The sequence below is a fragment of the Aspergillus uvarum genome, assembly GCF_003184745.1.
Source record: "Aspergillus uvarum CBS 121591 unplaced genomic scaffold BO82scaffold_36, whole genome shotgun sequence".
Classification (NCBI taxonomy): Eukaryota; Fungi; Ascomycota; class Eurotiomycetes; order Eurotiales; family Aspergillaceae; genus Aspergillus; species Aspergillus uvarum.
Window position 1 is genome coordinate 37,102 of NW_020291333.1, and position 17,113 is coordinate 54,214.

General features: G+C 53.2%; 6 protein-coding genes across 6 annotated transcripts; 3 read left to right on the forward strand and 3 right to left on the reverse strand.

The window, feature by feature from the left end:
• Window positions 1-842: 842 nt before the first annotated feature.
• BO82DRAFT_433253 (uncharacterized protein) lies at window positions 843-1,686 on the forward strand (the record flags this gene model as incomplete). Its single annotated transcript, XM_025640854.1, has 2 exons — window positions 843-1,117; window positions 1,330-1,686. Coding segments are annotated over 2 exons (320 nt in total), but the record flags the coding sequence as incomplete, so codon positions are not given.
• A 300-nt stretch (window positions 1,687-1,986) lies between these two features.
• On the forward strand, window positions 1,987-6,074 carry BO82DRAFT_355425 (putative leucine permease transcriptional regulator (SAC3)). Its single transcript, XM_025635444.1, has 5 exons — window positions 1,987-2,043; window positions 2,113-2,292; window positions 2,345-3,305; window positions 3,450-4,721; window positions 4,773-6,074. The coding sequence occupies exons 2-5, from the start codon at window positions 2,272-2,274 to the stop codon at window positions 5,726-5,728; spliced, it is 3,210 nt and encodes a 1,069-aa protein (XP_025490652.1). The 5' UTR covers window positions 1,987-2,043; window positions 2,113-2,271; the 3' UTR covers window positions 5,729-6,074.
• An 846-nt stretch (window positions 6,075-6,920) lies between these two features.
• Window positions 6,921-8,998, reverse strand: BO82DRAFT_417423 (kinase-like protein; the record flags this gene model as incomplete). Its single annotated transcript, XM_025640021.1, has 4 exons — window positions 6,921-7,596; window positions 7,680-7,973; window positions 8,026-8,072; window positions 8,216-8,998. The coding sequence occupies 4 exons, from the start codon at window positions 8,996-8,998 to the stop codon at window positions 6,921-6,923; spliced, it is 1,800 nt and encodes a 599-aa protein (XP_025490653.1).
• Window positions 8,999-9,474: 476 nt separating this feature from the next.
• Window positions 9,475-13,098, reverse strand: BO82DRAFT_355426 (phosphatase family protein). The gene has a single exon (XM_025635445.1). The coding sequence runs from the start codon at window positions 12,951-12,953 to the stop codon at window positions 9,786-9,788; it is 3,168 nt and encodes a 1,055-aa protein (XP_025490654.1). The 5' UTR covers window positions 12,954-13,098; the 3' UTR covers window positions 9,475-9,785.
• Window positions 13,099-13,554: 456 nt separating this feature from the next.
• BO82DRAFT_355427 (Dcp1 family protein) lies at window positions 13,555-14,978 on the forward strand. Its single transcript, XM_025635446.1, has one exon. It carries the CDS (start codon window positions 13,669-13,671, stop codon window positions 14,872-14,874), a length of 1,206 nt encoding a protein of 401 aa, XP_025490655.1. The 5' UTR covers window positions 13,555-13,668; the 3' UTR covers window positions 14,875-14,978.
• Window positions 14,939-16,645, reverse strand: BO82DRAFT_337976 (bifunctional triacylglycerol lipase/ester hydrolase). The gene is made up of 4 exons (XM_025633413.1): window positions 15,958-16,645; window positions 15,658-15,842; window positions 15,239-15,543; window positions 14,939-15,129 (listed from the first exon to the last, which is right to left on the reverse strand). Exons 1-4 carry the CDS (start codon window positions 16,594-16,596, stop codon window positions 15,071-15,073), a joined length of 1,188 nt encoding a protein of 395 aa, XP_025490656.1. The 5' UTR covers window positions 16,597-16,645; the 3' UTR covers window positions 14,939-15,070.
• Between the last annotated feature and the right edge of the window lie 468 nt (window positions 16,646-17,113).

Here is a 17,113-nt window from a genome sequence, read left to right on the forward strand (position 1 = left end):
TTGGTTGGTTGTTGAACTAGCTACGTTCCCGCATGTAAACAAGATGACAAGGCCTTTGGAATCACGTGGCCGGATTACTTAGCAACGCTGACGGAATACATAACTGAAGGTGCTCTATGATAAATATATAAAGCTGCTAAAGATTTACCTTATAATATATTTTTCTACTGATTTTTTCTACAAGAAGATTTATAGAAAAAAAATTAGGCACTAGTATAGAGAAATTAAAGAATAGCAAACCAAAATTGAATATAACATTGTTTAGATATGAGAAATAGACTATCAGCAGTTTGAATTATAGTTATAAAATTGTAAGGGCCTTGCGAGCCCTTCCAACCTTCGCGATAGCAATCGCGAAGGAATGTATATAAAAGAAGGCCTAAGGCATCAACCACGTGACGGCTAAGCGAGGTGGTCGCGGAACCACCCAAGGCAGCGGCAGTCCCGCGAAGTTAGGCAGATCAGCAACAACACCTTAAGGCATAATACTCCCACCTTGGCTATCGCGATAAGGCATTCGTTCACTACACTATTTCACCCCTTTAGCCCTTATAAATATACTTAAAGTCTTCTAATTTAGAATCAAACTTTGGTTTCTTGACAGTTAAAGAAAACTTTTTAAAAACTAAATTACACTTATTCTACGATACTACCATAATGATGGAATAAAGAAACCCCATTGGGCATAGTGTCCTATTAGCCGCGCGTCAGCAGCGCTTGCGTTTGATCGAGCTTGGCGCGCATTGACGCAGTCCCACCCGCCGCCGCCGTCGGGAGCTCCCCTCGAGTTGATCGAAAGTCCCCCCAACTCTTTCTATCTTCCCTATAATCAAACAAACGATCAATCCCTTCGGAAGGGCAGTTGCTCCTAGTCCGCCCATCAGCTCCCCGCACGTTCCTCGTCCTCTGCTGGATCTTAGCGGCCTACAGCTGCGTCCGCCCCCTCGGTTCGTCTCCAGACCTCAACGCCCATCCTGTCCGAAGTTGCGGGAACACCATCTCATTTCCGCGCCACTTGCATTCGCTTGCAACAAATCATCGTCGCAAAACCTGTAGACCTTTTATCTGCACACTGTCCAGCTACTACCCATCATTCCTGGAATCTCAATTTCGAAAGGTACCGCGCCTATCGTTCGTTCCGCTTGCATTTTATAGGTGCTCCGTTCACGAATATCTTACTCATCGTCCAATTGCTCTCTATCTCTCTCCTCCTTCTCTATCTTCGTCGCCTTGCGATTGCATATTTATATCGTACCTTCTCCCATTATGCTTGAACCACAGCTGACTCTGCCGTCACACCCGTCTCCGCGGTTTTCCTCGAGCATTCAGCGCTTCTACAGTTCTCGATCCTATTCCTTGCCGTTCATTACCTGACCACGCTACCCGTAACACAAGAATCGCGCCCGAAAACGCAATCAGAGCTTTAGACGATCGTATCGAGATTTCTCTGCCCATCATACTCAGAGCGCTACAAATCGAAACCCCCCGTCCACGATCCCGCTGGCTCGCGGCAGAATGGCCGGCCCAGCGAATCCTTTCTCGGGCATCGGCCAGAGAGATGGTTCGGCTGGCTCCGCTGGTCGTGGACGTGGTGGACCATCTGGACGCTCGACTCCGTATCAACCTAAGGCCAACACCGCGACACGCGACCCCAGGCTTCGTGGTCGGGGGCGCGGCGCTTCAGCGGTAAGAGGCACACGTGGTCAGGGGAGGGGTGCCGGGACGGGGAATAATGTCTGGAGAAAACAGGCCGAGCAACCGGCCGAGCCTGCCACCGTCGCCTCGTCACCTTTCGGACAGCCGAAGAAGCTGGCTTCTTCCTCCCCCGCCCCTCCTGCGCTGAGCCCTTCCCCATTCGCGGGATTTGGAAAAGCATCCCCCGTGTCATTTGGTACCCCCTCGAGCTTCTCCGGAGCTCAAAATGGCGGCAATGTCGCTTCACAGCGGCAACCATTTGCGCAGCCTACCAACGGAGCGATCAGTGCGACCGTCCCCGTAGAGGACGCCGCGCTTCTAAGTAGCTATACGGATCGCTACGAACAGGTTAGTTCAAATTATGCTTCAGGATCTGTACACTGGTGGCTAGTTTAATTGATGCTCACTGTCGAACAGCTCAAGCTTGATCGGACGAAGCAAAGGGAGAAGGCTATACGGGAAGGTCAGATGGCAGATCCGAACCAGCCAACGTCACTGCAGCAAGCCATTACGCCTGTGGGTACTTGTACAAGTATGTGTCCAGAATTCGAACGAGTGGAGCGTATCGTTCAGAAGATGGTCGACAAGAGCGAAAAGGTGATAGCATCTGTCCGAGTTCTGCGCGTTCGAAAGCTTACTCTATAATCAGTACCTGCATCCTGCCACGAACACCTTACAAAACATGGAATTGAAGATGCTCAAGCGGTTTCGACGATCGGCCGCCGGTTACGACGCGCAACTTCCGTCCGATATCAGAACACCCCAAGCGCTCCTTCAGACTATGAATTATCTCATCCGGCATGTTCTTGATGGCCCTGAACCGCTTGGATTGATCCACAAATTCGTTTGGGATCGGACTCGGTCAATCCGCAATGATTTTTCCGTGCAACAGGTCACTCAAGAAGACGATGTCAAGATTGCTGTGACTTGTCTCGAGCGGATCGCTCGATTCCACATTGTATCCCTGCATCTACTTTCTAGCCCGGCTAATGAGGAACCTTTCGACCGACACCAGGAACGGGAACAATTGAACAACACAATGCTTTCGCTAATGTACTACTACGACGACAACAGAGGCCGCATCCCGTTCCCCAACGAGGATGAGTTCCGAGCTTATTATATTCTTTTCTCGATTCATGATCAACGACCTGACTTGGAATCCCGCGTCCAGAAATGGCCGGTTGAGCTGAGGAGCTCCCCTCGTGTTCAGATGGCACTGGAGCTTTTCGCCGCAGCCAGCAATACATGGGAATACCAGGGTACCCTCGATGCCAAACGCCCCAACGCTATCGCCCAGGGCTTCTACATGCGGTTCTTCAACCTAATAGACTCTCCGGGGGTCTCATACCTAATGGCATGCGTCGCCGAAATTTACTTCAATCATATGCGTCAGACCGCCATCCGCTCGATATGGAAGGCCTACTGCCGCTATCCAGCTTCGCAACAACATAAAAACGAAGAATGGACGGTGGACGAGCTGACTACGGTTCTTCGCTTCGATGATTATGACCAGACGATCAAATTTTGCGAAGAGCAGGACCTCCAGTTTGCCGAAAATGCAAACGGGGAGCTTTATCTCAATTGGGGCACCCGTCCTGTGGATTCAGTCGGTACGTGTGCACTCTCGACAGCTGCTTCGCCGTATATATCAGTCCGTCGGACTCAATTCGCATCCTAAGGAGCTTGGATTTTAAGGCTACCAGCTCTGGTACTCACTTGATTTGACTTGACGACTAACTCAATTCGCGTTACAGCCTTCCAGCCATCCTCGGACCATGCATTTTCAGACACATACGTCGAATCGAAGCGCGCAGGTAGAACGCTTCCAGCAATCATCCTTGGGCTCAACATCAAGGAGGCAGCAAATCTGCAGATGATTGACAGTTCTCTCCTGCCGGAACGTGTCCCTGCTCTTCCCGCTCCTCAACCACATCCTTCGACAAATGATGATTCACTTTTTGTGAGCGACGACGAGAATCCCTCTGCATTTCGCTTCACTTCTTCGCACGAAGGAAGCTCCCGAAATTCCCCGACATCAACATCTAGCCTTCAGAACGCTTTTGTAAATGTTCCACCAGCAGTTATCAGCACTGATCCGAGTCGCCCCCCAACTTTCTCATTCGCCTCACCTTCACCTCAACCACAAGCACCTGAAAAACAGGCGGCCCCTTTCTCGTCCCTTTTCCCTAATTCTTCCTCTAACGCTTTTGGCGCGCCTTCACCGCTGCCACCAACTCCTTTCGCCACTGGCACCCCACATTTACCCCAGTCAAGCCAGTCGCAGTCTGGTCTGTCAGCAACATCGAGCAGTCAGCCGTTGTCGTCGAGCCCGTTTTCGAATGGCGCTTCGGCATTCTCGTTGTCTAAGCACCCACAGCAGGATCAAAGTACGACTGCTTTCCCGTCGGCATCGGGCAACCAACAGGCTTCTTCGGGCGCGTTTGCTGCGACTACCTCTCCTTTCTCGTTCCCCAAACCTCCTCAGCAGAATGAAAGCAATAAGCACGTGTCTAGTACGTCAAACGCACAAAAGGCTTCTTCAAATTCGTTCTCATCAACTACTTCGCCTTTCAATTTCGGACAACCAGCTCAGCCAGAACAGGCTACAGCAGCGTTACCGACAGGAAACAGCCAACAGCCTATCTTCGCCAGTGTTCAAAGCCCTGGTCAAGAAAAGCAGCAACAACCACCACTCTCCTCCCTTTCATCTTCTACGCCATTCAAATTTCCAACATCTTTCACTCCTCAGCCCTCTTCGACTTCCCCTTTCAGTACTTCCGTTCCTGCGTCTGCGTCAAATCCTGTCTTGTCGTCTACCGGGCTGTCCACACCTAGCATATTCAGTACTGGTGGTTCAAAGCCTACCTTCGACGGTCTCTCTGGCTCGGGCTTCAGTGCTTCTGTACCAAGCCTGACCTCAGACAATGCGGCTGCTAAACAGCCTCCGTCCTTGTTTCCCAACCCATCGGAAGAAACAACCAAGCCGATATCTCCTTTCCCTTCATTTTCTACTCCGAAAGAGACCAGTATGCGAACCCCAATCGTCTGAATTAATTCATATGCTAATTTATCCGAAGAACAACCTAATACATCCTTTGCTCAACCACCAGCTGCAAAGTCCGATGTTTCACCTAAAGAAAAGCAGAGCCTACCGAGCGGTGTAAAAGCCAGTATCTCAGACAAGCAATTTGACAATTCGACGCCGGTGCAGGCTGATGTACCAGCTGTCTCCGTCTCAGAAAAGGAGCCAGAATTACAGCTGGATGACCTGGGTTCTCCGCAAAAGCCACTGCCTGCAGCCACCGAACCGAGCAAGAATCAAGTTTCAATGGCTCCTGCTCAGCCTCTACCCGAAGATGTTACAACTAACGACGAGGCGCCTGTGCACCGTACTTCCTGGTTGTCGGCTCTCAGGGAAGCCGCTGACCGGCGTCGGGAGAGCAAACCAACCACCAGTCGCAAACGAGTTCACGAGGAACCTGAAGAACCCTCGCCACCGCAAAGCGATAACGGCACTAAGGTGATCAAGGCGCAAAAGCAAGAAGCGCCTCGCGTGCCCAGCCGAAAGTCGATGGCACTCTCCTCTCTGAAGCCTTTGCCCAAGCTTCCGATTCTGAAACAAATCGAGTCGATGACAACCCGGAAGCCAGCCGCGCCCTCTAAACCCCAGGAGCCAAGGTCTGTTCAAGTCGATGAGGACGAGCTCCTCCTCTCTGCTGCCCGCATTGCAGCCGAGTCATTGAGAAGCGGTCCCCGGATCTTGGACGGGTGGTCTGCCGCTTCTTACGATGGGCGGGCGTCATCCTTCAGCGGTAGAAGCAGCGCGTCGCCGTCTTTAGCATTTTCGCGGAGCCAGTCACCCCAGTCAGGCCAGGTGAACGGGTACGAGATCTCCCTGGCGCCCGAGACCAACCTAGGGCTAGGTCGTACCATGTCTCGAACGGAGCAACGGATCCGCATGACCGGGGCTCACGGGCTAGCCTACAAACCTTTGGACTTTCCCCCTACCGACCGCAAACGGAAAACCCGTTGAGCCTGCTTATGTCTGGTACGATGGAGTCATCCATGGCCCCGTTCTCATCTCATTATTCAATCATGCGCGCTTCTGCCCTGTAGGGTTTTCACGAAAGACCCTCGATTATCATGCATGTCAGGAGGAAAGGACTATACTATACCATTGGATGCATACTTTTTTTTATTCTCGCCACGGCGTTGGTTGGGCGATATTGTTCCCTCATGTGCATGAAGCTTGAGTTATGTTTGGGGGTTTTTTTCGCTTCCATAATGCAGGGCGCTGGAATCGTTCATCTTTGGGCATACAGATTTATATGCATTGTACATAGCGCTTGCTGCATTGAATGCATCTTACGCATACGCACACCAATTTCCTCTTTCTGTCCTATCATTCTCCAACCCCTCAGGTACAGCTAGTAAGCCACGTATGTAATGTAGAGACAATGAGAAAGACGGTGACTGCCCGGTTGTCTGCCTTGCTTGTATGTTATCGTACGTAGCTACTATGGGCAGTGCCCGATCGAATCAAGACCACTGAAGCCACGGCGTAGGTAGGTATTTCCTAGTGGCATAACATCTCAGTCGCAAGCCCATCGATTTGACGCTGTGACGTGAATTCTAATTCTCTTCTCTCGCCTCCTATTTGACTCGACTATAGCTGTATAGGGAGTTGCTACTGAAGCGGGTGTTTTTAACTGGATAGTTCTAGACTAAGCAAGTTCTTTTACTGGAATGTATAGATGACTGATACAGTTCTGATTTGTTAAAGGTATAGATGTACCGTTTAATCTACTCATAGTAAGAAGATATAGATAAGGGAATGAATGGCAAGACAGTCCGGTAAGCAAGGAACCAATACAAGCAAGATGTTCGACGCGCGAGCAAAGAACCGTGCCACCAAAGAATTTCAGGCCCCAGGTCAAGGAAACCTGGAAATAATAGTTAGAAGGGGTCGAAGCGGATTAGGCAGATGATTCATGTTTCCAGGGGCTGTAAGCTAATGAATCGATAAAGTTGTGTTGTTGAAATCTACCCATTGAACACGGCCGTGTACTCGCTACCTGATCTTACTCTCTTCCTCTCTCCTGACCCCAATAAACTTCCGTGTTCTATCCTGGTATCATTGCTGGGTCTTAACTAGCTATATCTGGCAGATACTTGCAAAGTGGAATGAAAGGAAAAGAAAATGATGCACGCTCAAGACAACCCAGCTAAGCCGACTGCACGCCCTCATCCACGTCCTCTCCCTCCCCCTCCCCGTCTTCATAGTCCTCATCTACCTCGAGCTCATCTTCTTCCTCCTCCACGGCCACTTCATCTGAACTGGTCCGATTTGTCATTGGCGGAAGCACCGGATCCGACAAGGTAGGCGACGCCTCAAGATGGCAGGCTGTATCTGGCACCGTGGAAGCCCGTGACAGTTGGTCTTCCTCGTCCTCGTCCGTGTCACCGTGGCTAGATCTCACCCCGCTATAGCATCTGGGTGATTTGTTGGGCTCAAACTCCTTCGCGTAGCTAGACAGCTCCACGATTGGGTCTCCGGGTGTCCGAGGCACCCAGCCCTTGCATGCCCGGCTGTACAGGTCTTGGAATGAGGTCCCGTGACTGCGATTGCTGAACCATTCATGCTCCAGAGCTTCCTTGGCCGTCATGCGCTTGTCCTCCGCCATCTCAAGCAGGCGGCAGATGAAGTTTTGAGCGCGGATTCTGAGCTTCTGTACATAAAAGAAACTCAAAAGCTTGAACATAGTAGTGTCCTGAGCAACAAAGTCCGCCCACGATTCGAACGAACTATCGGGTACAAGCTCTCCGGTGAGTAGGATGGTTGCCACACATCCCACAGACCACATGTCGACAGCTTTGGTGTAACGTCTCTCGAGCATCTCACTACTGCAGTTAGCGAGCTGATTCCGCTCTGCTACAGAGACACACCGTCACATAGTGCCTGAAGAAGACCGAACATGACTTACGGAGCACGATACGCAATGGTACCCGTCGTTGCCGACATTCTCTCCATAGGATGATTCAACCGTGTAGCGCAGCCAAAGTCAGTGAGAACAACCCTACCCCCCTCTTCCAGCGTTGTCATGAGGATATTATCGAGTTTCAGGTCGCAGTGGACAATATTTTGGTCATGAAGGTAGTCGAGTGCCATGAGGATCTGCCGTACTACCGCTGCGGCCTCCATATTACCAAGCTTTCCTCCTTTGTATTGCATATAGGAGAAGAGATCCCCTCCCGTGAGAAGATCCTGGAAGATGTAGCTGTTCACCACCGTAAGCCTTTATCTGTGTTTCCGGGTTCACCACGACTCACTATGTATCAGGGAAGCAGACCACCTTCTCGAGGCTCACAATATTGGGCTGCGCGCAGGAGTGATCAGTCAGTCTTTCCACAAGCTATAACGTTTTGTACTAAAAACCACCCACGCATAGCCATCCGGCCTCTCTCATCCAAGGGCACCCACAAGTCCCTGCCTTCCGCTTCTCCAAAGAATCAGACTTACATGGCTCAGCTCCTTCAATATCATAACCTCCTGCCGCAGAAGCTCGCGCTTCTCCGTCCACCTCTTCCACACCAGGTCATCGAACTGCGTCATAGCCCCGAATTCCCCGGATTTCCCAGCTTCCCCAGTTTCCCCAGCCTCCCCGGAAGGCTGTAACTCATGGTGCTCGAAGAGGTTGGCGAGGTCTGCTCTCACCGATCGGATAACCTGATCTCTAAGTGGCCGCAGATCCAGGACCTTACACGCCAATTGCCGTCCATTGTCTCGCCGATATGCCATGTAAACCGTTGCAAACCCTCCAAGCCCGAGTTTACGGTAAGTTAGGATATATTGGCCGCGGTTCAAGACCTGCATCTCCTCTTGCTGCAGGTCATACGGCGTCTGTTTATCATACACCCGGTCCGGGCAATTGAACATGAGGAACTTGTCGCCCTTCAGGCAGAGGATGTCGCCGTGGGTGAGCAGGAAGCCGCCGGCCGAACGGCCCATGGGGTAGCCGTTCCAGGTGGTCACGTTCATGGAAAGGTCCTGCGCGTAAACGAGCGGAGCGATCTCGCTGGGGTTGTCGCGGTCGAAGACCACGGTATGAATGCGGAGATGCTTCCGCGAGACGTGTCTGCTCTTGATAACGTAATCGCATTTCGTCGAGCGGCCGATGGTAATCACTTGGTCGCTGTAGATGGCCAGAGGGTTGGTGGAGTCCCCGGTATGGATATCGTGGGTTAAGATGGTGCCGACGAAGAAGCTTTGGGAGGTGGAGTTTTGGGTAGGATGCGTGGACATGCTGGTTGCTGATATCGATGGAAAAATGCTGATAACTGAAGGAAAAGTGAAGGTGTATATTCTTAGTGTAAACACTTGTAATCATATAGTTGAGAGAAAAGTGAGAGGAAGATGAGGTTTCTGTTTACCGTCGACGACTGTATATTGCTGCTGGCTGCCTCAGGACAGGATAGGGACGGATTGGGAAGGAGCGCATCACAGTGACCGCGCACCGGGATTGCCATTGCGTTGCTCACTTTCTCTTCTTTCTCGATGCGAGGGCAACTTGGAAGACTGCCAACCATGATGAAGCTTCGGGACGGGCAATGTGGACCGATTTCCTGAGTTCTTGGTGGTTGTGGCTAACTGCCTTGCTTGTAGATGGCATAGCGGTGCTACTCATATTGTGGCTGCTGCTAAGCGGCGCAACTATCTGTTGCAGCTATAGTCCGTTTATTGGTATATAGACATACCCTGTTATTACTATAAGCACTGGCTAATTTTTCCTTGGTAGCTTCAATGCTGGTACCATCCGCACAGCCTCATATCTAACATGCCCTGATATTCATCATACATTTAAGGAGAACCCCAGAACTTCAAAGCATATTTGGCTAGGGATTCAGCCAAAAGCCCTAGGAGTATCAAGCTCTATCCAACTACAGGTCCGACTATACCCTTTCATCTAATCAGCACGCAGGAGTACCGCTCCACAAAACCCCCCAGCCAACCGCAGAAGGAAATCTATCCATATATCATCTACCTACTGGAAGTATACAGTAACATACACACATACACACATATTAAAAAGCTAGGGAACGCCCCCCGAGGGTCCCTTACTATCCACTCCAATCGTCTTCAAGAACGGCTCAATAATGGCCCGTTTGCGCTCCTCCAAGGCTCGTCGGTCTTTTTCCTTCGCGGGAACGGGTCCCTCCGTGGTGATCAGCACTGAGGCAAAGATCGTGGCCAGGGCGGTCTCAACCGCTTGGCGGCGCAAGGCCATCTGGGAGATGATCGGAGAGGGCTCGGAGACGGAAGAGTTGAAGGTGCGCGTTCGGCGCCGGAAGGCGTTGGCGGATATAAAGGATGGTGGGGCCGGTGGTTGCTCTTGCTTTTGCTCTTGCTGCTGCTGCTGCTGCTGCTGCTCTTGAGGGGTTGCTAAGTCTTTTGGCGAGTTCTCCAGAGATGTTGCGCTTCGGTTCTCGAGCGGTGGGGCTAAGATCTTTAGAGGGCCGTGGGTGGGGATGGATGATGCTGGGGCAACTTCGTTGGCGATACGGGCTAGCATGAAGGTTACGAAAGTGAAAGAGACGCTGTGGGCGGGGGAGTAGGCGAGGCTTTCCAGCACCCACGCTTGGGTTTCTTCCCACGACAAAGGCGGTGCGCGGGTTTTCTCGCGAGCGAGGATCTGTTGGTCTAGATTTTGCCAGACAGTGTTGGTCACGACGCCGTCTTTCAATGACCGAAGGAACACAAGTAGCGTTTCGCCGAGGATCTCGAGCCGATGAAGACAAGATACTTCGGGCGCGAAGGCGATGCTGAAATCTTTATTGGTGTCCAAAGCCTCGCGAGCGGCGGCCAGAAGTGAGAGACGCTCGTCCTTGTCACGTAAAGTCCATGTCTCAGGCTCAAAAGGCCAGCCATAGCCATAGGGCTCTTTGACCCACGGAGCTATGTCATCCTCTGAGTGGCCTCTTGTCATACTCCATTCAGCGACAGCTCGTTCAGTCATTTCAGAGATAGCCTCAGTCAGTCTGAATAGCTCGCGAGGAGCCGATAGAGGCACGGCCGAATTCCGTCGTTGCTCGGAGTTGTTGAGACTCCGCGCTCCCGCCTCGGGCATCATTGTGAGCTCTTCGAGCGAGCGGCCAAAGCAGGTAGGCAGCCATTTGCCGTACGCAGAAATGAAATGATCCCGCCCGTTCGTCACCCGGAGGACGAGGACTTCTTCCAGGCTGAATTGGTCCTGGTTTAATAACCGCACCAGCTGTACGTCTCGGACAAACGCCGTAACCTCAATGTTGGCGATCTCACCAGGGAGGAGAGTGCATTCGTTCGACGGCAGCTTCTTTTTCGAGTTTTCTTGTTCAGGATGGTGCACCCTGTACTCCAACCAAGGAGCAGACTTGTGGGTTTCATTCTGTTCCGGCTTCTCCAGAGAAAAGGTGGCGGATACACCGCTGGTATTGGCGACTGTCAAGGTCCGAGTGACGGGAACATCGAACGGCACATCTCCAAAATTCACGGCGTTGGGATCTTCGCTGGTGGGCTGGTTACCATGATGATCGACCACTACGGTGAGTCCAGGTCGAGACTCGTTTTCAACCTTGTCCAGTTCTCGAACCACTTCCTGGTGGATCTTGGCCTTTACTTGCGGATCCACGGACTCGAATGTCAAGGTGAATCCAGCCGCGAGAGGCTTATGGTCGGAGGAGAGTATCCCTTGATGAGATAAGTAGTAGTCTAACTGAAGAGACTCGTCGGCTTCGGCGGCAGACATGAAAGAGTCATCATCATTGGAATCCTTGTCGGGATCATATTCATCCCCACTGTCCGCTCCGTCAACATCTGGGTCATAATCGAATAAGACGTTGTCATCAGCAGCCGCCTTATCCAGACCCCTAGCCTTCATCTCCTCATCTCGCTTTCTAGCATCCTCGGATTCTTTGGCCAGCCGCTCAGACCTCAATTTGTCCTTGTGTGATCGGAAAAGAATCCGGTCGCACCAGCTGGGACCGCGATTTTTCTCACTCGAATCGAACCCGCCCACGCTGCCTACATCATACTTGTAGGTAGGCAGAAAGGTGATGGGACCTTCTCGCCAACCATCATGGAACGCCTTACGCTTTCCCTGCTGCATTGTGAGTTGGTCATGGGGCAGCAGAGATGATATCGTGGTCTGTAAAGAGGCAGGATCTGTATGGGGATTGATGTCGTCGTCCGAAACAGGCGAGTTAGAGCTGCGTCTTTTAGATGATCGCTGTTGCTCTCCTTCGTCTTTGGCTACTACTTGCGGTGATTCGGTACAATCACTGGTATTCACTCGTGTTTTGTGCCGCTTATCGTAGTCGTTCTCCGTGTGTCGAGCCAACACTCGACGCACATCATCCCCGGGTATGTCTTCCAGCCGGTAATTGAGATCTCCGAACCAGAAAGCGAAGTCCTCTTGCCCGATACTCTCGGCAGGGTCTTCACGAAGGCTCGCGATCGGATCAATGGGTTCGAAGCGAGTCCGTGTAACGATCTGCGAAGCATCCCAATTGCGCCGCTCCAGGCTGTTCTTATCGGACCCGGCGGCCAAGTGGCAGTTCACAAAGACAACGCATGTGGTTTCGCCGAGGACCAAGCGAGTCGCGACGGCGCCTTTGTTACCCATGTATCCTAAGAGCCCCGTACCCACAGTAGTGCAGCTCACGGACGATACCTGGTTGGCCAGGGAGGGGGAAGCATACACCAGCTGCAGCAATCCCACCAGTTGTGTCTCGGCAATAAGCTTATATCCCGGTGGCAAAGCCTTCTCAAGCGCCGCCTTCCATCTATTCGCCGGCGCTGGATCGACAAACGGTCTCAGCGCCTCCGCCGGCGACGAGACATCCACAATCTCCTGCAAGCCCAGAACGTAGAGGTCAATCTGGTCCGGCGCAGTCTCGGACAATGACTCTGTCTGCCCAGCGGAAGAGTTGTCCGTCTTATTCCCTCCCTGCGAGTCCTTAACCCGCAACCCAGATAATTGCTCGCATACCCCCTTCTGTTGCACGAACCAATTCCCGATGTCGTTCTCGGTGCCTGGAATGGCAGCCACGTTCCATGTGCCGACCTTGACTCGGATCGACTGCTGACGGGTGTACTCGGCCTTTCGCGCTTTGACAGCCTGCGGGAGCGAGGAGGGGTCGGTCTCTGGGGATGTTTCGTTATCGCCCGGAAATTCGCCGGAGATGTGTTGCTGCGATGGCGGTTGCAGGGCGGTGGAAGCCATGGTGTATGATTAAGGAAATAGTGTGCGCCCTCTCGTTCCACGGATATAGATCTATATAAAGGGTGGGCTCCGAGCGATGCGGGCGAATACGAGGTCACCGCGGACTGGCACGCGGCGCAACAGGTTGCACAAACGAAGAGGAGCTAGATGCGATAATTTGGAACATTAGGAAATGAACATCAGGCGACCATCAAGCGAGAGATCAGAGGTCGTTCTAAATCAAAACTGAGGTGTGGAACAGAGCGCTGGTGGCGAAGGCTGTAGCGAGCGAGAGCTGCGTGGACTACGTATAAGCCCGCGGGAGCGGCGGCTCTGGTTTGGTATAGACTGGGATGGGAGGCGCTCACATGCGGGAGAACAGTTCTGGAAAATCGATTCAAGGTCTGCAATCAGCTTCCACAAAGAATGATCGCACAACCCAGTGAAAGAGAGATAGGGTGGTGGGAGGACGGAGGTTTTGAGGTGGGAGGGTGAAGAAGGAGAAGGGGAAGAGGGAGAGGGCGGATGAATCAATGATGGAATGACATTCCAGGCCGCGGGGTGGTTTCCGACCGACCGACCGCTTCTCGGCCAGAGCTGAGCTTCTTCCCCTTCCTTTCCCTTTCTCTCTCCGCCGCAACTTCCTCAAATCGTCATCACTTCCACCTCACCCATTCACACCCTCCGTCTGTCTCTTTGACCTCACATTCCTTCTCTATACCGGCACTCTCACACAATGTCCGCTCGCAAACCCCGACGCGCCTACTCCAACCAGAGCACCAACAACATCAACAACCCGCGACACCATCAACACCACCCAAGCCAAAGCGGCTTCGCCCAACCCTCCGACTACGACTCCGACTACCAAACCTATCTCTCAGACACACAGCACCACCAACAACAGCAGCAGCAGCAGCAGCAGCAGCAACTTCCCATCCACCCTCACCCTCACCCTCAGCACCCCCCACAACAACACCAACAACAACAACAACCACTACTCCCAATGACAACCACCACGGCCCCCGCGCCGCCGCCCCTCCGCACCAACGAAGACCTCAACCTCTCCGTCCTCCGCCGCCACAACCCAACCATCACCTCGATCCTCTCGCTCGCGCAATACGCCGTCGTCTACATCTTCAGCCCCAGCACGCGCCAATGGGAGAAAAGCGGCGTAGAGGGGACGCTGTTCGTGTGCCAACGCTCGCAGGGCGAGCTGGGCGAAGAGCGCTACAGCGTCTTCGTGCTGAACCGCCGCGGGCTCCACAACTTCGACCTCCCGCTCACCGACGGCGACAACGTCGAGATCACCGAGGAGTATATAATCCTCAAGTCTGATCTCGCGCCGGAGGTGGTGGAGAATGCTTCCATCCCGGGCATGGGGCCGCCAGCGAATTCCACTGCTGCTGCGGCTGCTCCCGCTGCGAAGCCTTCGGGGACTGTTGGTGGGGGGGATATTCGGATCTACGGATTGTGGATCTACAGTGAACCGCCGCCGAATTCCACGGCCGAGACGCGCAGCATCAACGCGCAGATGATCCGCGAGTGTGCGGTGCATGCTGGGGAGAGCTTGAAGCTGGCCCGGGAGCGCGTGGAGGCGACGCGGCAGAATGGGATGCATGTGGCGGCAGCGACGGCGGCGGCGGCGGCTACGACGGGCGCCCCGTTGGAGGAGGTGAGCACCAGTGTGGCGATGGGGAGGCAGGTCTCGCTCAAGGATCTGTTTGGGCAGCAGCGCGCCCAGGATGATGGGTGGAGTGTGCGCGCGCATCAGATTGCGCCCGCCGATTGGCAGCATGCGCCTCCGCCTCCGTCGCAGCCGGGCCCAGGGTCGGGTCCTGCGCAGGCTCCTCCGGTTGGAGCTGGAGCTGTGCCGGCACTGCAGCAGGATGTCCTGGGGGATTTGTTTCGGAGGGCCGGGCTGGCGTATCAGGGGGGCCAGTGAGGTGTATATTTTGGGTGTGGATATGAGAGAGGATACCCTTGGATGATGGTGGTATGATTAGCGCATATAGAAGGTTTGGTGTGCATTGTTGAAAGACGTCCGTAGCCCTACCTCTATTACACAATGTCTCTATGTATTCAATGCCTCGATACTCCTTCCCCCATTCAACCCCCAATTCCCTAGGATATCCATCCCATCACCGCACAATCTCCCTAACCATCCCAGCAACCTTCTCCGCCATAACCTCACTATGCCCTACCCCATCATAACCAGTCAGCACACACCCCTCAAATCAACCCACATCCCCGCCCCAACAACAACCCCTCGGCGAGACCAAAACACCAAGACGGGGGGAAAGACTCACTCAAACAGAAAGCATGCGGCACCCCCTCCTCACAAACCACCATCGTCGGACCACTTCCCTCATCCCCACCCTTCGCACCACCACCACCACCACCACCACCACCACCCTTAGTCGTCCCATTCCCACTCCCCCGCAAAGCAATAATCTCCTCCCTCGTCTCCTCAGCCACCCAATGATCCCCGCGCCCATAGTAGAAGAACAACCTCGTCAATTCCTCCTTTTTCTTAGAGGTCGACGCAATCCCCCACACCTCGTCGGCCCACTCGTCCGAGTTGATGGTGTACATCTCCGAGGCGGCCATGTGTCTATCACCTGTCAGCGTCGCACAGAGAATGTACCCGTAAGACATAGGGTTTAGTTGGGTCATGATTTCGGATCTCACTGGACCCAAGCTCTTTAGGGAAGGAGGGCGAACGTACAAAGCCTGTCTTACCCCCCTCTTACTCGTTAGGAATCGACACGTCGTGTCCACAGCGTCGGGCGGCGGGGATCCCATCGCCAGACGCACGATTGTCCGGAGCAGGAAGGCCGGGAGGAGGGTCGTGAGGACCCGGGCGAAGAGGCTGGCGATGAGGGCTAGGTGGGGGAGGATAGTGAGAAGGGTCTGATTAGTGTGGGGATAGGTGAGGCGGTTAGTGGTTAGTTTCAAGTTATCATCGGGGAAAGTGGACAGGAGAGGATTGATTGGTTACGGAAAAGGAAGAGGTTTGGGGGCTTACGGTCAGTTTCCTCCCGGAGGGGGATTTCGCGATGTCGACGACGGTGGGGAAGAGGAGGATTCCGCTGGTGAGGGTGAAGGCGGGGTGGTTTCTGTCGGTTGAGGATGAGAAGGAGGAGGAGGAGGATGTTGACGCTGATGTTGATGTTGATGCTGATGCTGAGCATCGTTCGCGGTGGCGCCGGATGAGCTCCATAGCGATGTAGGTCCCCACGGAGTGGCCGATCAATATGACTCGGGGTCTGATTGTATCATCGTTGGCATGATTCAAGGCTGAGGTCTCCGATGCAACAACGCTATTCACGCAATCGTCCAGCTTGCGCTGCACGAAGCGGATCTGGTCTTCCAGGTCGTGATAGTGGGATGTGTTGTTATCGGACGGTGACGAAGACACCTCAAAGCCGGCGAGGCTGTGGCCGTAGAGGTGAAACCTGGGGCACGCATCGTCCTCGGAACTCCGGGCCTTCAATTTCTCGATCAGATGCGTGAAGAATGGGTAGTAGTATGATATCAAGCCAGGATTGCCGGAGATAAAGTAGATGATCACGGGGCTCCCAGACAAACTCCCGGAGGATTTCTTGTCGCACAAGGTGTGGAAGAAACTATCCGGGGTCATGTGAGGGTCAATTTCCGGGGACATGGCGCCTGAGTCAATCTCTAACGGCACGCTGAAGATCTCTGAATCATGCATGTCTACCTCAAACTTCAAGTCTGGAACATGCATCCTGTCTTCGTCGCTGCTTCGCCGCCGCGGGAGACGGCGGCGGATGTACTCTTTTCCCGCTAGCCGAGGATGTGATCGGCGCTGATATACATTATACACATACATTATTCTACAGTCGCAACCATCGCGGCGCCAGGACCAAGTTCACTTGACATTGCCCATGCAACGATATGTGCAATCAATGTCTTTTCGCAAATGCTATCCCCTCTTCAACCCCAGCCCTTACCATACCATACCGTCCAGTCCATCCAGCAAGCCTGACTCCGCCCCTGTCCAGAGCCCTCGAAATCCCGAATGATAAGTGAAGTGAAGAGAAAAAGTGCTATAAATGTACAATCATCTCGAACCGGACTGGTCAAAACAAGTCCGGCTTCTAAAAGGAAAGCCATCAAGGAACAAAGAGGGAATCGTACAGAAAGAATGCGTTCGGTCC